This window comes from Argopecten irradians, chromosome 5, assembly GCF_041381155.1.
Source record: "Argopecten irradians isolate NY chromosome 5, Ai_NY, whole genome shotgun sequence".
NCBI classification, from domain to species: domain Eukaryota; kingdom Metazoa; phylum Mollusca; class Bivalvia; order Pectinida; family Pectinidae; genus Argopecten; species Argopecten irradians.
In genome coordinates, this window is record NC_091138.1 from 20,152,024 (window position 1) to 20,173,442 (window position 21,419).

Sequence of the window (21,419 nt, forward strand, 5' to 3'; positions counted from 1 at the left end):
TTTATATTTGCACACAACAAAATGGCGACGCCCATGAATCAGATGATTGACAATATTTTTCTTCAAGCTAAGTAAGTGTAGTATTTTTGCCTCAATATTTTTATGTGACAATTGTTTAGATTGATTGGTTAGAAACAACCCGTTATTTTGTGCGTTTGGTTACTGTGTTTAAACTACTCTATGCTAAATACAAATTGTTAAAACTGTTCAAAAAATGTGGGTGTGTCGATCTGTCTGACAAAACCTCGCATACCTGAATGTGTGAGTCGATCATTGGTGATCAGGTTACTCAATCGACAGAGCTTTCAGTATAAAATAGGAAAAACAGCTGAAAAACATAATAATATAATTTTAGGCAAAGCCTATCTGAGAGCGCAGCAGTTGATCCATTCTTTCGTTTGTTGTTTTTTAAATGTGTAACTAAATAGAAATATGCCAGGGCCGTTTTCGATTATACGGTTTGGCTGGTTGGACCTAGTTGTTCGTTTATTAATTAAAGATGGACCTGGTGATTTTACATTGTTTTCAGACGAGCCTTGGCAAAGCCCTCACAGGCCTGTTTCAAAAACTGCAGGTCCGTCAGGACTTATAGGAGATTTCAGAAAAGAAAAGATGGCGTGACGTCACAGAAAGTTTACATCCGGGTCCTCAAAGGTACAAACACAGTATGGCGACTAATAAAAACAATAACAGATACGTACATCGCTGCTACACAATCGATACTTTGACAAAAGTATACACATTCATACTTGCAAATTCCGATTTTAAAATTGTTTCTTATTGTTTCAGAGGTTACAGACATTTATATTTTTGTATTTACAATTGTTTATTGCTGAATATATTAATTTGTGTAGATAGAGTGTTGAAGCCAGCTTGCCAAGCGGTGTCGGGCCGTCACAGTACCCGTTTTTTCTTCACAGGTAGAAATCCTTGTTGTGAAAAAGTTATGAATAGATCATTGATTTTATTGTGTAACGTTTCTGTTATACATGAAAAACTTGTTCACAATACTATTAAATATAACGAAATGTGAACCACATTGCCAGACCACGGCCGCTCGTGCATGGAGCCTTCGCTGGTAGATCACCTCAGGACACAGCCCATAGTTGGGAATTTAATAATATAAATACGTAATTACCAACACATATCTCAATAAGTACTTGTAAAAGATATATATTTCGTTCTTTTCCGTGTATATCTTGCTTTAAAGGAATGCTATAAACCACTGTGTTACACTTATATGCAGATCTACGCAATGTACATGTTTACGTAAACGTATGGCTGCCGAGATCTCGAAAATTAAAATGGTGAAATCGTTCAGTTTTAATGCTGTAGAGTTAATCTTTTAATGTCTGTCGCTTTTATTCCATGGACTGCTAGTGAAGTCTCAAATTGAAGTGATATTACTTTAAAATAATTTGAATGCATGTTAGATAGACTACATTTAGATTTATGAATACAGATCGTAATACTGTAAATGCCGACCAGGACACATTGCGCACGGCTTCGAAAATCCTAAAATACTAAAAGTTTTGTTAAAAAATACGATAAAAAGTAACTATAAACTGACTCATTTGTATGTCATGAGCTAAAATCCAAAATTTCTGACGAACAAATTATCTAGAATACGTAATTTTGTGACTCTAAAAAAGGGCGAAATTCGAGATCTCGGCAGTACTGTACGTAATGGCTGCCGTGCGCTTGGGGTGATCTACGAAAGCAAACTTTAATTTGGTGACAATCACACATCTTAAGGTGTTTTACAAAGTAAGACTAAGAAAACAGTGATCGTGCGGAACTTGGAATTTAATTTGTAATTTCAAGCTGATATTTGCAATATTCTGTCAATGTTTACACATAATGGTGACCGTGTTTTTCCTCGTGGCGGCCGAAAATGGAGTATAAACATCGTAAAATATATGAATACCATATATTTATATCTGTATATTATTGTTACATATTTTTATTTACACCTTTTGAAATTAAGATAAAGTAACAATTCTCGGATGGTCGTACTATTTATTACAATAAAATGTAAACAAAAATCGAAGCGGCTGTGTTCCCACCATGTTAATGTGTACAGATATATAGAGTTGTACCTTTGAGCGCCCGGATGTACCTTTGTGTGACGTCATCGCCATCTTTTCTGAAATCTCCTATACTTGAAATAATTACTTTAACCGACTGTTGTTCCGAATAAACGAAAACGGCCCAGGTAGATCTAAATAAAGGATTTCCAACGGCGAAAGAGTAATCTCCCCTGACAAACCAGTCTTATCGAAATTGACATGTGTTTTGTTTTTATTGCTTATTGTGTGCATTGACTAACTGTACTGCTAGAAACCATATATAGAATCATTAATCATAGCTTTGCTGAATTACTGGCATATAGTTTATGACAAGAAAAAAAATGTTGAACATAGGATACTTCTACTTTCACTTTCTGGAAAAATGTTGTGACTGTGGCTACAAATTATATCTCAATGTCATCTTCCGTTGCCAGACGGAAAATTCCGAAGCAACTGCTCACATACTCCCATAACATGAGAGTCGACTGGTCAGCCGTTTTTTTATCGGACGTTATTTTGCTGACTGTCAACTCTCATTTCCGAAGGCCTAAAGAAGGCTTAAAGAAAAGTGCAATAATATCAATATTTCTTGCTCTAACAGTGATAACATTGATGTGTACTTAAAGTTTAGGTATTAATTATCCCATTTATCTAGGAAACCCATAATTTGTGGCCTCATAAAATAGTATTTTAGCGGATTAGATATGACGAATCCCTTCTGTAACATTTTGACCTAGTTTCAAATATGGCGGCTGGTTACTACAAAAAACGGAACGTGAATTCAAGCGGGCAGAATGCAAGTAAAAGTTAAGGCAGATCAAGCGTTTTGGGGACTTTGCAATTCGTTTTTTCTATTTACCGGGCGGATCGCTTTCATAATGAAGTTTTGTCTGGGTCATGAAAGTTTACGTTAGGAGATGTAAATATTTGTTTTAAATGGATTTTACGGCTGATTTTGTCAAAAAAATTGTTGATTTATGAAAAAGAGGTAGGTTTTTGACATTGATGACGATTTAAATATGATTTAAACGTTTTATATTGTCACAATCCAAACTTTGAAAATGTTACCCTCAGCATCGAGTAAATGGCCTATCGGAAGTTAGAGGTTAGACACGACGTAATGTTCCAAAAGTGTCTCGTCGTGCTATACCTCTAACATTGTTGGAGTACTGCTCACGTTAAACGGCTTTTAAGTTAATATTCAGGACAAAATGTAATTGTTAGATTCAGGTAAGAATAAATTGGAAGGTTTGGCAGCCATCTTGGATTTTGATAGTTAATGTTTGTTATCGCTATTTCTCAGAAAGTACCAAATGGACAATTCTCAAATTTCATATGTAGGTTCCTCTTGGGCCCTAGTTGTGCATATTGCGTTTTGGGACTGATCGGTCAGCAAGATGGCCGCCAGGCAGCCATCTTGGATTTTGATAGTTAAAGTTTGTTATCGCTATTTCTCAGAAAGTACCGAAGGAATCATTCTCAAATTTCATACATAGGTTCCCCTGGGGCCTTAGTTGTGCATATTTTATTTTGGGACTGATCGGTCGACAAGATGGCCGCCAGGCAGCAATCTGATTTTGATAGTTAATGTTTGTTATCGCTATTTCTCAGAAAGTACTGAAGGGATCATTCTCAAATTTCATATGTAGGTTCTTTTTTGGGCCTTAGTTGTGCAAATTGCATTTTTGGGACTGATCAGTCAACAAGATGGCCGCCAGGCAGCCATCTTAGATTTCATCGTTGAAGTTTGGTATCGCTATTTCTCAGAAAGTACTGAAGGGATCATTCTCAAATTTCATATGTAGGTTCCCCTTGGGCCCCAGTTGTGCATAGTACCTTTTTGGACTGATTGGTCAACAAGATGACCAACCGTCTGCCATCTTGGATTTCATCGTTGAAGTTTGTTACCGCTATTTCTCAGAAAGTACTCAAGCGATCTGTGGGTTTTTTTTTTTTTCATGTAGTATTTTTTAAAAAGTTTGAAAAGCAGGGAAAAGATCCCTCTTTCCATTGTCAGACATAGATCATTCTTAGGTGGGCGCCAAGATCCCTCTGGGATCTCTTGTTTCTCGCTCTTATCAATTTAGATTAATTGCATTTAATGAAGTAAACAATTAAAGATCAAGCATACAAATCCCTAGTTCGTCCAATATTAGAGTATATATTGCTCATCAGTCTGGAATCCACATCTCACAAATCATTTCAGTCTTTCAGACATGCTTGACGACCTGAACTAGCCAACCCAACAACTCTATAGACTTCAAAGCAGACTAATCCTCTTTTATAAGATAGTAAATAATGACGAAGCTCTATACCCTTGTAACAGGGGGAGAATAGTGTGCCGCCAGCAGGGTTCGAACCTGCGACCCCGACTTACTGGTCCGCCACTCTACCGACTGAGCTAAAGGGAAATTCCCCTTGAGTGCGAAGCTAGAAGGCGACCATATCACTATGGCACTATGTACAATTAAGACCTGCTACACTACTCCCACCTTTCAAACGTGGTCGCCCCGAACACACATTAACCCAGGTTCTGTCTCCAACAGAGCCTCTTAATCTTGTATAGCTTTCACTTGGAGTGGTCTACGGCACCAAATGTAACAGGGCGAGAGTAGTGTGCCACCAGCCGGGCTCGAACCCGCAACACCAGAGCCGGTCTACCGACTGAGCTAAAGGGAAATTCCCCCTAGCACGAAGCTAGAAGACGACCATATCACTATGTGCAAATTCTTATAAAAATGCAATTTTCTTTCTGTCCGCAAACTATGTGGAATGTAACGACTGTCTTATGATGTCTCTTGATGGTATATTGAAGATGGCCGCTACTTTTTCTCCTCTCCTGTAACAAATGCAAACCAAGTGAAATTATCCACTAAAAGGAAATTCCAAGTTGTTTCAGTTCCATCCGAGTAGATTTGGCACATGGTTATTTCTGTACTTGATGAAGTTGTTTTGGTATGATTCTACTAGATTGATGTCTCCTAAAAAAGCAGCAGAATTAGTCAACTAGACATTCCATATGTTATCTGCCAACTCCTAGAAAATCAAGATTAAGTACAAAGTACAATTAACTATTTAGAAATGTACATGGTCCAAAACAAAAAAGGTATATGAGTCACCAGATAGCAGTTTGATACCCAACTTCATCAACATTAGAGGTATAACATTAGGAGACACTTTTGAAACATTACATTGTGTTTAACAAAATAATGTCCGATAAAAAATAGGCTGATAACTCAATCATCAATTGACTCTTACGTTATAGGAGTATCAGATATACCACTATGAAAAATTGATAAATAGTTTGAAAGAGAACTGATGAACTGAATGTTTTCAGTTACCATTGGTGTATTATGCATTCATACAGTTTCTTATTTAAACACAAGAATTCATAATTTGTGATATTATCAATGCTTGTAGACTTGAAGTTAGTAATGCTTTTACAGAAAGGCCAAAAAATAACATGTCTGTTTAGGGTTACACTGGCAAAAAAATAGGGTCAGTAGGTCTGGAGGATTTTTTTTAGTGTCTTTCACTCTAAAATAATGGCCGGAACCAGAGTCTGAGATCGAAATCCCGGGTTTAATTTTTTTTTCGTAGAAAAGTGGGAAAAAACCAGACATATTATTTTTTTGGCTAAATCAGTTTTGCTTCTGCAGTTTTTGGATGTATATAATTTTACAAACTCATATTAATATTATTGATATTTCATTTCAGAAATGCAACTCAAGAAGAAATTGATAGTATTTGTTCTGTAATACTTGATAGCCTCTACGTGCCAGAACAGTCTGGTGAAAGTTTGAATCTTCTGAGACAACTTTTCCTCATTCTTCACGTATCACAAACAGAACCATGGTAAAAATTTAGAATTCATTTTCATATTGTCATATTTGGAGAATGTTCTTTGTTAAATGAAGTATATATTTTAATTGCAAGAAGGATAAAAAAGTTATTGATTTATATTGTTACTGATAGATTGATATTAAAGTCATAATACTGAAGATTGTCTTTTAGTAAATTGGATGTAAATTGCTAAAACTTAATGCAATTAATCTGAACAATGTTTTCTTTTTGCTAGCCTACCCAAGAAGTTCTTGGCTACAATGGTAAACATGGTTAGTTCAATGGATAAAGAGAAAACCAAAGAATGTTTGTTGTGTGAACAAATGATGACAGAGTTGTTACCTCGAGACAGAGAAGAGCTTGGGCCAGATTTCTACACGGAGGACGAACGTGTTGATCCAAAATCTGTAGCCAACTCATTCACACTTTACAGAATCCAGGTGAGTGCTCGTGGTTTTTTAGTCCCCTGACGGTGGAACAGGAGGAGACTATAGTGTTAGTTCCCGTCTGTCTGTATGTCCAGGTTTCGTTTCCAGATGATAACTTGAGAAAAAATAAACAGATTTTGATCAAACTTCACACAAAAGTAGCATATGAGAAAATACAGCTTGGGATTGAATTTTGGATCAAAAAGTCAACTACAAAGGCACTGTTACTAAAAATAGATTTTTTCACTAAATATTAGTTTCCAGACAATAACTCGAGAAAACATCAACATATTTTCATCAAACTTCACACAATGGTAGCATATGAGAAAATACAGCTTGGGATTGAATTCGGGGTCAAAAGGTCAACTAAAAAGATCACTATTCCTAAAAATAAATTGTTTCACAAATTTTAGTTTCCGGATGATAAGTTGAGAACACATCAATGGAATTTGTTCAAACTTCAAACAATGGTAACATAGGGTGATAACATAGCTTGGGATCGAATTTGGGGTCAAACGGTCACTGTTACAAAAAATAGTTTGTGTCACAAATTTTCGCTTCCTGACATTAACTTTAGACAGAATTTGTTCAAACTGCATACAATGAGAACATAACTAAGCAATAATAACTGGCCATAGAATAGAAAAATGTAATTGACGGCAGGGGAGGTGTGTACTTTGCAACACTTACTGTAAGCTTGTTGCTAAAGCTTTGAGGTATGTGTTACAGAATCCAGTTGAGTGCTTATGATTTTATTGTTAAATCTTGGAGATGATGGAGAGGTCAGAATACCAACAAGATCATTACATTTTATATGGATGATTGACTCTGAAATAGCCCCTGAATGTGTCCTTACCATATACCCCTTTTGAGTGTTTATTGACTTGGAAAATGTGCTCAAAGTAGTGTGTAGAGTGTTACTTAAAACAGCTGCCATATTGATTTGTCTTGTGATAATCTTAACACGACTTAAAACTAGGATCTTACTATTTGATTCTCGCTTGAAAATTGAGTTCTATTTCAGGGGAACAGAAACAAATGCATTGAAAAATTAATTCCCCAGGCTGTGAGGTAGGTTTCTTTCTATAATTTTTCATCATTATTTACAATTTATCAAGATTAGATATGCTATAAACAATAAATGTAAGATTTTTATATAAATACCAGGTATGTTTTTCTACAAATAATGACTATAATTCAATAAAATAATATAAAACTTTAAGGATTAATATATTGTTTCTCCTCTTTAGATGGATGAGCAGTGAGAATGTGGACCCTGTTGTACAGAGACAGGCTTTCTCTTTCCTTGTGGCAGTCTCTCTCCAGCATCGCCTCCTCCTTACAGAAGGTACAACATATTTCTCTGATGTAGATGTAAATACTAGAGAATAATACTGAAGTAACTCTGCAATGAAATTTCTTAAAGATTATTTAAAAGCTGCTTCTTAGTGATTTTAAAGCTTACGCATCTATGTTTACGTATGTAGGAAATATAAAGCAGTGCAGTAAGAGTGTTTCTGATTGGATAATGTAGACAATATAAAGCAGTGTAGTAAGAGTGTTACTGATTGGATGATGTAGTGTTTCTGATTGGATGATGTAGGCAATATAAAGCAGTGCAGTAAGAGTGTTTCTGATTGGATGGTGTTGGCAATATAAAGCAGTGTAGTAAGAGTGCTTCTGATTGGATTTAGGCAATATTAAGCAGTGCAGTAAGAGCGTGTCCGATTGGATGATGTCCGCTAGTCTACAACAGGCCCCCAATCCATACTCAAGAAAGATATTCAAGAAGGAGCAGAACAGTGTGGTAACAGAGGTGGATGGAACACCTAGTAGGAACTTCTTTACAGTCCTCAATATCGGTAAGGTTATTTTCATTGTAACAACTGTTAATTATTGAAACCATTATTGGTAGTCATTAACAGGTGATTATGACAATGATCAAATGATTAAATACACAGATTTAACATTGTTTATACACATTTACTGTTATCATGGCAATTAATTTTGTCAATGTAACCTTTGCACTCCACGTAGAATAAAGTGAGTGACATAGAAGATGTAATTTCAATTAGATATCTGTTTGTCAGTGTAACCATGAAAACTGTTTATCAATGTAACCATGGCAACTGTGTCAACTGTTTATTAATATAACCATGGCAACTGTTTATCAGTGTAACCATGACAACTGTTATCAATGTAACCATGGCAACTGTTTGTCAATAAAATCATTTAAACTGTAATCAGTGTAACCATGACAGCTGTTTATCAATATAACCATGTCAACTGTGTATCAATATAACCATGGCAACTGTTTATCAATATAACCATGACAACTGTTTATCAATATAACCATGGCAACTGTTTATCAATATAACCATGGCAACTGTGTATCAATATAACCATGACAACTGTTATCAATGTAACCATGATGACATTTTATCAGTGTAACCATGACAACTGTTTACCAGTGTAACCATGTCAACTGTTTATCAGTGTAACCATGTCAACTGTTTATCAATATAACCATGGCAACTGTTTATCATTGAACCATGACAACTATTTATCAATATTACCATGATAACTGTTTATCAAGTTATATGTAACCAGTACAACTGTTTATCAATATAACCATGACAACTGTTACTCAGAGTGACCATGACAACTGTTAATCAGTGTAACCATGACAACTGTTTGCCTGTGTAACCATGACAACTGTTTGCCTGTGTAACCATGACAACTGTTTATCAGTGCAACCATGACAACTGTTAATCAGTGTAACCATGACGACTGTTTGCCTGTGTAACCATGACAACTGTTTATCAGTGCAACCATGACAACTGTTAATCAGTGTAACCATGACAACTGTTTGCCTGTGTAACCATGACAACTGTAATCAATATAACCATGACAATTGTTTTTCAGTGTAACAATGACAACTGTTTATCAGTGTTACCATGGCAAAATATAAATAATTTGGCTTGATTTACTATACAGGTCAGTACTACACAGATGACCAGTTCCTGAACATTTACAGTTTCTCCATGCTCTATAAATGGCTTCACCACTGTTTTACTGTGAATGCTTCGACGACCAGAGAGAGCGACCAGTCAGACACAAAGTCCAGCTCCTCACCCGTCCACAGAGTGTTTGATGTGTTGGTCAGCAAGTCCATAGACTACTGTTTTAGGATCCTTGACCAGTGTGACAGAAGTAGGTAAAACAGTAGCACACAAAATCACAGAAATTTGTTGTCATGGCAACAAAAAAGAAGCTTGTGAATGACTGATATATTGTTTCATTTCCATGAAAATTGGTGTATAAGTTTTTGAGGGATGCCAAAGTCAATAGTATCATTTTAAACATCTCTTTATTGTCATGATAATAAAATAGAAGTTTTTAATTTCATAATATTATGTAAATGCTTTTGGGTAAAGAAGACCATATTAACAGATGATTGATCTATAATTGATCTGTTGATGGATCATTTGTAGATCTATTGGCTGGTTCCTACTGATCTCGGATTTACAGGAGATACTTTCATTATTATGAGTTTTCTTACAGAACCAAAGATGCAGTGTGACCAAGAATTACAGAATGCTGTAAGTATGATGTTTTATAGCTTTGTTGGATTAAAAATTAAGTAAACAGACTTAAACAGAATGATCTTGATCTTGTTTCAATGTCTCCTTGGCAATTTTCATTGTCTCCTTATGACTATTAAATTTCGTTGACCTGGTTTCAATGTCTCCTTGAGACTGTGAATGTCCTTGACTTTGTTTTTATTTTTCTCCATGGAAACTGAATCCGTTGGTATTAATCATGTATCAATGTTTCCTTATGACAGTTACATGTCCTTGACCTTGTTTCAGTGTCTCCTTGAGACTGTCAATGTCCTTGACCTTGTGTGTAAGATTGACACTGGCCAGATATCCAAAGTTTTCCAGGAGATTAGACGACTCTACAACAGACTTTCTCAGGACTTTAGCAAGTCTCGCCTACTGTTGCCAATTCTGCAATTCTACATGAATCATAGTAAGTGTGTTTGCTGAAAACAACTTCAATTCAATGTGTATAAAAATGTTATTTTGTTTAATCGTTCCATAGCTAATTATTTGACCAATAGTCAAGGTCAAACGGATAATAGATCTTTTATTGAATCAACTTATAAGTGTAAGGCCTAAGGTCAAGATGATTGGCCCTGGATATGCTGCAGTAAAGAGCTACAAAGTATTTTCATAGTTTCAAGGAATCTACAAATATACTCAATGTGAAAATGCTTTATCTCCCAGTTCATCTACAAGGTTCATGTTACCATTAATTTAGGTAAAGCTGTACTCCACGACCCCCAGGAGTCCTATAAACTGGTATTCCACACGGTGCTGGCTAGGAACTTTATGGACAATGCTTTGATGTTTGACCTGGTCATGTTTCTCCAGCAGAACCTCGAAGCACTATGTCATGACACCAAAATTCTTACAATTTTCTTTCCAAATATCTTCAAGGTTTGTGTGAAGGTTTCAGGACAAAAATTCTCCTCATTTCTTCTATAATATTTGTGTAACATCAGGTAAGGCTCTGGAAAAACCATTATTTGAAATTATTTCTTTTTAATGTAAACGTATATCATAATAATGACAATTATCAGTTACATATCATTTAAAAAGTGCTGCATTTTAGGTATTCTATTATATTTTAGAAAAATGACACCTGATAAAGAATGAATATAATATTGAGTAGAATAGGATTCTGAAGATATTGTATAGATGTTAAAATGATTGCTTTTGATTCTGACAGATTCTAGCCTGGAACCCTCGGACATACTTGAGTGAATTTCAAGACCTATTACCGGCCCTGATGTCGCCAGCTACTGCACTAGAGGTCAATACATTGTTTGAGCTTGTAGGACAAGGTTTGGTATACAACACTGTCTGCATCTTCAATATTTAATCCAGTTTCTTCACATACATCTTCTCATTCAGTCTTTTGGCATATATATTAATAATCTCTTTTGATATGTATATACTGTCTTTAACACATGTTCTCTTCAAAAATGCTCTTTTCATGCATATATACTCTCTTAAAGGGACATGAACCTAAATAAACCATGTAAATTTGAGTAAATACATATTTAAGACGTGTCAGATACCTTACTAAGTAATATATGTCAACTATTGTGCAAATGTGTCAAATAAAATAATTATGATGGAAATTCCATCTTTCTGTATTTTGAACAAATTCCGATAGAAAACAGTGTACGTCAAGAGTCAGTAACGTGCGCGATTGGGAAAGTAGTTAAATATAAATAGATCACTGAAATGCATGAGACGAGAGCAACTCCACACTTTATACTTGCGTGATGTACATATGTGCAATAAGTCAGGAACCTCCCTTCGCGGTACCCTGTCGAATGAAAAGTTTTGTTTGACTTTTGACTTATCATTCTTACGCTAAATACAAATTGTTTTATAACAAATATAGCTTAAACTCCATTTGTCAACCATTGTAAATTTGAAAATAATCTTAAAATGTGGAAAACTAATATTCCTTGTCATGTCAGCAAGTTTGTTGTTCATTATAATCTTGTTTTCGGCCAGCTTTCGTTTTGTGTTCCAAAAATAGTATATGACGGTCTATTTTTACCATTTTTGAGGTAGGTATTCCCCACGTTTTCCTGTGGTTTTAGATAACCAATCATTGTAATAAAATATTCAATAAACATCTGAAAATCATATCTAAGCATACAGAACAAATAATTTAAGGTTCATGTCCCTTTAACATACTGGGTATGATCTGATCATCTAACTATTAGTGAAAAACATAATTAATCTTGCTGTATATCACTAAGAATTTTATATGATTATAATGTGTATATTATGTTTATATTTGTACAGATCTTACACGTGTTGCTGGACCTACCGTGTATGACCATCGCCTTGGAGGTGACCGATCGTTTGGCCAGTAAGGGTGACCCCCTGACCCAGTCTGATACTGACCCCACATCAACTGTAGAAGCCTTCAACCATATATTCTACCGACCAATGTTTCACTTCTTCACACGAGTAGAAGGTGGCCATGGAGATACCATCAACAGGTTAGACTAATGTCCAGTAATTATTTCATACCCAAAACTTGATATACTCAATAAACCCAGATTTTCTTGCATTAGGCAGTTTTCTTTGCCTGATTTATTTTAGCATTCCTGGTACATGATTCTAAACATAACAGGTTACAGTAGTCTCTAGTAAAGACCTGATTTTGGCATTAGTAAATATGATATTACGAGTGGAGGAGAAAAAGTCGCATCTAGACTTGGACCCTCCAGTTTTGTAAACAGAGGCCCTACCAATGGAGCTATGTTGATCACCAACGGTTGGTCCATTCCAGTCTGATGAGAGGGATGTGTTTGTCAGATTTTCTGGATACTATTGCTGCCTGTCATGTTTTCAGACTCTCTAGTTTCCACAAGGCAGTGAAGGACATGAGTCAGCACCCTCGTGTTATTGTGTGTTCACAGACAGTGCCTGTCCTTCTAAGGTATTGTACTCATCTGTTAAATGAAATCACATATCAGGTATACCGTAAATTAGGATATTTTGGCGTCAGGGAAAATGCGTTTTTGTATCAAATAGGGTGGTTAAATTTTGGTGCATTTAAATTTGGCGTTTCCCTATGCCATGTAATTTTTTGGCACATAACTTGATTGGATCAATAGAAAAAAATGTAGATTTACTTTGTCTATACACACATATCCCGCAGCAATGAAAAACTGATGGAGTTAGTTTTGAAGCCTTAATATTGGTATTAAGACAACCCTCTTCAATATTGGTCTTCAATAAAAGTGATTTATAGTCACACTTCTAATTAAATATATGTTTGCACAAAAGAAGGACTCACACAGGTAAGGTTTTTCCAGTTGAAAGCACATACCTGAAATGTATGGATATGTAACGTGATCTAGTAATTTACCCAAGAGTAGGTGTTCACATATCTTTTAAATGGCCTGTACATCTATCAACAGTCACAGATGTATGTATGAACAAATAAATATATGTAGAAAAATTTTGGTGTTTTAAATTTTGGCGCTGCCAAATGCCAAATAAGCCAAAATATGACCACATCCAAAATATCCCAATTTACGGTATCAAGTACATTTTCATTCTCAGTCAACAATACTGTAACCCAACTTTCCCATGTGATTTATTTTTGTGAATTTCGCAATTAAGGTAAATTCTTGAAAGTTTATCTCTGCAAATTAATAACTTCCACAATTTTTAGCTAACCTGGCCCGAAGGGCCGGTGAGCTTATGTCATGGCACGGCGTCCGTCGTCCGTCCATCCGTCCGTCCGTCGTCCGTCTGTCCGTCAACATTTCCTTTAAATCGCTACTAGTCATAGAGTTCTGCATGGATTGTAACCAAATTTGGCCACAAGCATCCTTGGGGGAGGGGGAACAGAACTTGTATAAATTTTGGCTCTTACCCCCGGGGGGCAGGAGGGGCAGGGCCCAATAGGGGAAAAAGAGGTAAATCCTTTAAAACGCTACTTGTCCTAGAGTTCTACATGGATTATAACCAAAATTAGCCACAAACATCCTGGGGGGAAGGGGAACAGAACTTGTATAAATTTTGGCTCTGATCCCCCAGGGGCGAGAGGGGTGGGGCCCAATAGGGAAAATAGAGATAAATCTTTTAAATCGCAACTAGTCATAGAGTTCTGAATGGAATGTAACCAAATTTGGCCACAAAAATCCTTGGGGGAAGGGGAACAGAAATTGTATAAATTTTGGCTCTGGTCCCCCGGGGGCAGGAGGGGGCGGGGCCCAATAGGGGAAATAGAGGTAAATCCTTTAAATCGCTACTAGTCATAGAGTTCTGAATGGAATGTAACTAAATTTGGCCACAAACATCCTTGGGGGAAGGGGAACAGAACTTGTATAAATTTTGGCTCTGACCCCCCGGGGGCAGGAGGGGCGGGGCCCAATAGGGGAAATAGAGGTAAATCCTTTAAATCGCTACTAGTCATAGAGTTCTACATGAATTGCAACCAAATTTGGCTACAAACATCCTTGGGGGAAGGGGAACAGAACTTGTATAAATTTTGGCTCTGACCCCCAGGGGGCAGGATGGGTGGGGCACAATAGGGGAAATAGAGGTAAATCCTTTAAATCGCTACTAGTCATAGACTTCTACATGGATTGTAACCAAATTTGGCCACAAACATCCTTGGTGGAAGGGGAACAGAACTTGTATAAATTTTGGCTCTGGCCCCTCGGGGGCTGGAGGGGTGGGGCCCAATAGGGGAAATAGAGGTAAATCCTTTAAATCGCTACTAGTCATAGAGTTCTGTAGGAATGTAACCAAATTTGGCCAGAAATATCCTTGGGAGAATAAGAACTGAGTTTGTATAAATTTTGGCTCTGGTCCAGGGGGCAGAAGGGGCGGGCCCAATAGGGGAATTATAGGTAAATCCTTTAAATCGCTACTAGTCATAGAGTTCTGAATGGAATGTAACTAAATTTGGCCACAAACATCCTTGGGGGAAGGGGAACAGAACTTGTATAAATTTTGGCTCTGACCCCCTGGGGGCAGGAGGAGCGGGGCCCAATAGGGGAAATAGAGGTAAATCCTTTAAATCGCTACTAGTCATAGAGTTCTACATGGATTGTAACCAAATTTGGCCATAAACATCCTTGGGGGTAGGAGAACAGAACTTAAATAAATTTTGGCTCTGGCCCCCCGGGGGCAGAAACAGATGGGGTCTAATAGGGGAAATAGAGGTAAATCCTTTAAATCGTTACTTGTCATAGAGTTCTACATGAATTGTAACCAAATTTGGCCACAAACATCCTTGGGAGAAGGGGAACAGAACTTGTATAAATTTTGGCTCTGATCCCCTGGGGGCAGGAGGGGTGGGGCCCAATAGGGGAAATAGAGGTAAATCCTTTAAATCGCTACTTGTCATAGAGTTCTACATGGATTGTAACCAAATTTGGCCACAAACATCCTTGGGGGAAGGGGAACAGAAATTGTATAAATTTTGGCTCTGGTCCCCGGGGGGCAGGAGGGGCGGGGCCCAATAGGGGAAATAGAGGTAAATCCTTTAAATCGCTACTAGTCATAGAGTTCTGAATGGAATGTAACTAAATTTGGCCACAAACATCCTTGGGGAAGGGATCAGAACTTGTATAAATTTTGGCTCTGGCCCCTCGGGGGCTGGAGGGGTGGGGCCCAATAGGGGAAATAGAGGTAAATCCTTTAAATCGCTACTAGTCATAGAGTTCTGTAGGAATGTAACCAAATTTGGCCAGAAATATCCTTGGGAGAATAAGAACTGAGTTTGTATAAATTTTGGCTCTGGTCCCGGGGGGCAGAAGGGGCGGGGCCCAATAGGGGAATTATAGGTAAATCCTATAAATCGGTACTTGTCCTAGAGTTCTGAATGGAATGTAACCAAATTTGGCCATAAACATCCTTGGGAGTAGGAGAACAGAACTTATATAAATTTTGGCTCTGGCCCCCCGGGGGCAGAATGGGTGGGGTCTAATAGGGGAAATAGAGGTAAATCCTTTAAATCGCTACTAGTCATAGAGTTCTACATGAATTGTAACCAAATTTGGCTACAAACATCCTTGGGGGAAGGGGAACAGAACTTGTATAAATTTTAGCTCTGACCCCCTTGGGGTAGGAGGGGTGGGGCCCAATAGGGGAAATAGAGGTAAATCCTTTAAATCGCTACTAGTCATAGAGTTCTACATGGATTGTAACCAAATTTGGCCACAAACATCCTTGGGGGAAGGGGAACAGAACTTGTATAAATTTTGGCTCTGGCCCGTCGGGGGCTGGAGGGGTGGGGCTCAATAGGGGAAATAGAGGTAAATCCTTTTAAATCGCTACTAGTCATAGAGTTCTGTAGGAATGTAACCAAATTTGGCCAGAAATATCCTTGGGAGAATAAGAACTGAGTTTGTATAAATTTTGGCTCTGGTCCCAGGGGGCAGAAGGGGCGGGGCCCAATAGGGGAATTATAGGTAAATCCTATAAATCGGTACTTGTCCTAGAGTTCTGCATGGATTGTAACCAAATTTGGCCACAAACATCCTTGGGGGTAGGAGAACAGAACTTGTATAAATTTTGGCTTTGGCCCCCCGGGGGCAGAACGGGTGGGGCCCAATAGGGGAAATAGAGGTAAATCCTATAAATCGCTACTTGTCCTAGAGTTTTGCTTGGATTGTGACCAAATTTGGCCATAAACATCCTTGGGGGAAGGGGAACAAAACTTGTATAAATTTTGGCTCTGACCCCCTGGGGGCAGGAGGGGTGGGGCCCAATAGGGGATTTAGAGGTTAATATTAAAATTCCTTCAGAAAAGAAACAATGAACCTGTATTCAGAACATTACTTGGAATTACAAACCAGGTGAGCGATACAAGCCCTCTGGGCCTCTTGTTTGCACCATCAATTCAAATATAGTTTGAAATCCGCAAAATATTATCTCCACGAATGTAGTCGCAAAAGGAATTTGGTTTATAGTATAAAATGTGAATGCCATATATTTTCATGTAAATTGATTTTCAAACTTTAGATGCAGAAACACAACATATTGAGTGTGAATTGTATGCCCATGGCATTGCACTGTCACATTTTGATACACAATGTACCAGTAAATATGTAACAAACAATAATTATAGATACTATATATGTGTTCTTGTGTCCTATCTAGCTTTAATAATTTGACCACCTTGAATGTTAGACTTACATGTGATTTTGATGGTGTTACCAGGGTGTGGTTTGAGGTGGTACTAGAGGAGGGCACAGCAGACCTAGCAGCTCGACTACTTCCTGTCCTGCTCGAGCGGTCTGCTCTTCTTTATGATATGCCAGACTTCAAAACAGATATCAAAAGGTAATGCTTCAAATAGACAACAAATGGTAAAACCATCACAACCTCAAAATGGATCATTTGAAATGTTGATTTAAAGATTCAGGAAACCATACATAATAAACTGTACATGCATATTGCTGAAAACATCTACCTATCAGAATACATTTTCAAAAGATTTCACTCAGTCTAATTTTACAACAGATGATAGATATACAAGGTAATTAGTAATGGAAAAAAATATATAGTGAATTATATAGAATCTTAGATTGAAAACAGGCTTTATATAGTATAGACTAAATGAGATGTGTTTCAAAACCTCTGTACCAAAAATAGAGAAATATTTATTATAAAAATTTAACGTTATAGTTTCTTTTTGGTTAAAAATAAGTCAATAACATTGAAAAAGGGCTCATAATGTCATCAATATTTTGTCTTTTATTTTCTAGAATTTTGTCCGAGAATGTTGTTCGGTTGTTCAAGAAATTTCCACAGATTCTAATTGACGAGCAGACGGAGATACAGGACTTTGTTATGAGTGTCACCAACATCACAGACCGAGAGGAATTCTTCGCAAATATGGTAAAAATGTTAATTTTCAGATTGGTCGGAATGTTGATTTTCAGATTGGTGAGAATGTTGATTTTAAGACAGGTGAGAATGTTAATTTTCAAATTGGTGAGAATGTTAATTTTCAGATTGGTGAGAATGGTAATTTTTAGATTGGTGAGAATGTTAATTTTCAGATTGGTGAGAATGGTAATTTTCGGATTGGTGAGAATGGTATTTTTCAGATTGGTGAGAATGTTTATTTCCAGATTGGACAGAATGTTAATTTTTAGATTGGTGACAATGTTAATTTTTAGATTGGTGACAATGTTAATTTTCAGATTGGTGAGAATGTTAATTTTCAGATTGGTGAGAATGTCAATTTTCAGATTGGTGACAATGTTAATTTTCAGATTGGTGAGAATGTTAATTTTCAGATTGGTGAGAATGTCAATTTTCAGATTGGTGATAATGTTAATTTTCAGATTGTTGAGAATGTTAGTTTTCAGATTGGTGAGAAAGTTAATTTTCAGATTGGTGAGAATGTTTATTTTCAGATTGTTGAGAATGTTAGTTTTCAGATTGGCGATAATGTTAAATTTCAGGTTGGTGAGAATGTAATTTTCAGATTGGTGAGAATGTTAGTTTTCAGATTGGTCAGAATGGTATTTTCCAGATTGGTGAGAATTTTAACTTTGACGTTTATTACTTCAATTCCACAATGCATTTGTTTTCCATTGACATTTTAATTTCAGCAGATCTGTTTAGGGGCAATAATCTTTTGTCAATTTGAAGAAATTAAGCGTTCAAAAAGATATATCTTATCGATAATTGACTTTTGTTGAATACAATTTCACAAATTTTTGTCCATATCGATCTATTTGAAGTTTTGTGGTGGTGTTATTTAGTTAATAATCAATCTTGTTAAAGAAATGATAATGACATTACTTGGAACATAATCTTTATGTTATAGGTATGGGCTATAGGTGAGTACTGTTCATCCACACACGACAGCAGATGTAATACTGACACTATCAAAAGATTCTTCGACACTCTGGAGCCCCTGGTGTACGAAATGTCGGCCATGGTTTCCATGGGAAGGGTGACCTGCGCTGAGGGTCATGCCAAGATCATTTCAATTCTATTGTCGTCTATCGCTAAGGTAACTTGATCAGTATTAGACCGGACCCTATATGTATCCATGTCTCTTATGAGTCTCTTCCTTCACAAACTTGTCACGTCATAGTATGACTGAATTTATGTCATTTGTGTCTGAAAGGTGATTTCACTGTCTTTTTACAAAATAATGTAAGTCGCTTTCAAAACAGATAACATAACAATCAGTTTATCAGCATATAATTGTTCTTACTGTACGAACAAATTGTAGATCATAATTTTAAAAGTTCTATCAATTTCCTGACTATCATTTGGTCTTATTTGATTCCAATATTTACCAACCTCATTTTCTGATTATTCATATAATTGTGTATTGTAGTTGTCGTCCCGATGCCAAGACCTTATACCCAGAGCCGTTTTATGTCTGAGTAAAGTCAGCCAACAACAGCAACAGTGTGGGGCCCAGGATCCAGAAATACAGGACGCCTTGGTCAGTCGCTCACAACATCTAGTCAATCTTCTACAAGTTCCTAAGTAAGTATACATCTACATGTAACACTTGACCGAGAAGTGATAGGTTATTATAAGAATCCCAAGACACTCTGTAACTACATGTATACTTACCTGTATTTTTCAACAGCTCTTTTGACAATAGTTCCAAACTCTATAAAGTTGTAAAACATTAATTTGTCTTGAAGACTTATCCATTTCATCAGCATTTTATCTATTTGATTGAAATCATTGCTCAATCTCAAACAAACTTAGTTGTAAAATGGACAGGTGACTGGTTATAGAAAATTCATCAATATAAAAATCAACATGACTTAAATATGGGTTCTTAGTTTTCATTATCATTTTGGATTTTCAGTTTCGCTGCTGTTGTTTTGAATCCTAGTCCAGAAATACACACTGGAAGGTAGGTGACCAAAGTTCATAGTTTTGAGATAGAAAGATAATTTCAAAAATATTCTTTTCAACTAACAGATATGATAGGATCATTTTTTTTTATATTCTGTATCAGAACTTCAGTGAACATTAGATCCCCTGGGTCTCTAGTTATTTCACTTAACTGACAAAATTTCAGCAAAATAATTTAAATGAGTAGCAGGTTGACATTGTAATGGTAGATATCATATATTATTATACCTTTGATTTTTTAAAAATCCCATTTCAGATGGCATCAAGACACGACAGGATTACCTGCCATGCTTAGAGGAGTGCATAGGATTGTGGTGTCAGACTCATAGCAACCTATAAACATTTATCTTAGTAACATTCATCAAATGGCTGACTAATACTCAAATTGCCTCACCATCAAACCATTTGAATAAAGAATGACTGTTGAATCGTTGGAACCATTGCTTGGATCTCTAATCATGGGATCACAAATTTATACTGTGCCAATATTTATTGTTATTTATTATGTATTTATTCCTGTTATTAAATTGAAATTTTTAATTTTCCTTATGTGTTTTACTTTCAATAATATTTGGCTTGGTAATAATTAAACAATTTACATCCATTTGGGTAACATGTAGTGGTTAAAAGTTAAGGTCAATTAAAGGTCATTTGGTTAAATTTTGACACACAAAACTGTATTTGTAAAGTTGGTCAAATTCCTGTTAGTAAATTATAATTTTTAATTTAATTTTCCTTCATTATTTTACTTTCAACAGTATTGGGCTTGGTAACGATGGTTATAGAATATACTCTTTTGACCTTTTCAAAAGAAATATCACTTAATTATTGTCAAAACATTTTTCTCTTTTACATGCTCATTTGAAGATGGATATTTATGATTAGATAACTTAGAAACTAGAAATTGTAAACATCAAGGAGTCCTACCTGTAGAGTAACGAATTGATGTCCAGATTGTCGTTATCAACAAATATTTTGATTTCTTGGGTCATACACCAGTACATACATGATTGATCCAGGTGAGCTAAAAATCATCCTAGCTAGTAGTTGAAAGATCCAAATATTCCTTTCCTAAAAATCTATCTTATCTGCTTCTTTGCCAATGACTTGGTGATAATTTACTAGTTTAAATGCATTTTGATAAATATGCAGTGGTCAAAAGTGAAGGTCATATACCAGTACATGATGTATTTGTCTAAACAAAATGGTCATCCTAGCAGTTGAAACATTCTATTCCTAAAAATCTATCTGCTCATGAATCCGATTCTTGGCCAATAACTTGGTAATAATTTGCCAGTTTAAATGCATTTAGGTAAACATGCAGTGATTAAAAGTTAAGGTCAAAGGTCACTAGGTTAAATTTTGACATACAAAACTGTATTTGAATTTAGCAACAACATTGTAAAATTGGTCAGAACCAATCGATACGTAAATGAAGACGATAAAAGAAAAATGATATTGATTATCCAGGGCATTCTTCTGTCAATAAAATTTGTTAATTTTCTCAATATATCAGACTTCTGCTTTCTATCCTGGTGATAACTCAATGATATTTATAGTGTGCTGGATTCCAGTATGTATTCCACAATTTTCCTTTCACATCTTCAGTGAAATAG

At 36.2% G+C, this 21,419-nt stretch overlaps 1 protein-coding gene across 2 annotated transcripts; it reads left to right on the forward strand.

The window, feature by feature from the left end:
- The first annotated feature begins 17 nt into the window (after positions 1–17).
- Positions 18–20,343, forward strand: LOC138323159 (AP-5 complex subunit zeta-1-like). 2 transcript variants are annotated; one of them, XM_069267566.1, is made up of 19 exons: positions 18–71; positions 5,787–5,924; positions 6,148–6,352; positions 7,365–7,411; positions 7,591–7,688; positions 8,035–8,202; positions 9,338–9,553; positions 9,905–9,942; positions 10,213–10,375; positions 10,667–10,845; positions 11,138–11,221; positions 12,235–12,434; positions 12,791–12,877; positions 17,122–17,244; positions 17,670–17,802; positions 18,743–18,931; positions 19,265–19,419; positions 19,754–19,801; positions 20,060–20,343. In XM_069267566.1, exons 1-19 carry the CDS (start codon positions 22–24, stop codon positions 20,130–20,132), a joined length of 2,394 nt encoding a protein of 797 aa, XP_069123667.1. In that variant the 5' UTR covers positions 18–21; the 3' UTR covers positions 20,133–20,343. The 2 variants fall into 2 exon arrangements, with proteins under 2 accessions (XP_069123667.1, XP_069123668.1); XM_069267567.1 differs by lacking the exon at positions 18–71 and adding an exon at positions 530–654.
- Positions 20,344–21,419: the final 1,076 nt, after the last annotated feature.

Excerpts from the sequence above, each read along its gene's own strand:
- LOC138323159 (XM_069267566.1), top strand. The coding sequence starts at position 22 with ATGGCGACGCCCATGAATCAGATGATTGACAATATTTTTCTTCAAGCT. Across the intron at positions 5,925-6,147 it reads GTATCACAAACAGAACCATG|CCTACCCAAGAAGTTCTTGG; the intron begins GTAAAAATTTAG and ends TCTTTTTGCTAG. Across the intron at positions 10,376-10,666 it reads GCAATTCTACATGAATCATA|GTAAAGCTGTACTCCACGAC; the intron begins GTAAGTGTGTTT and ends CCATTAATTTAG.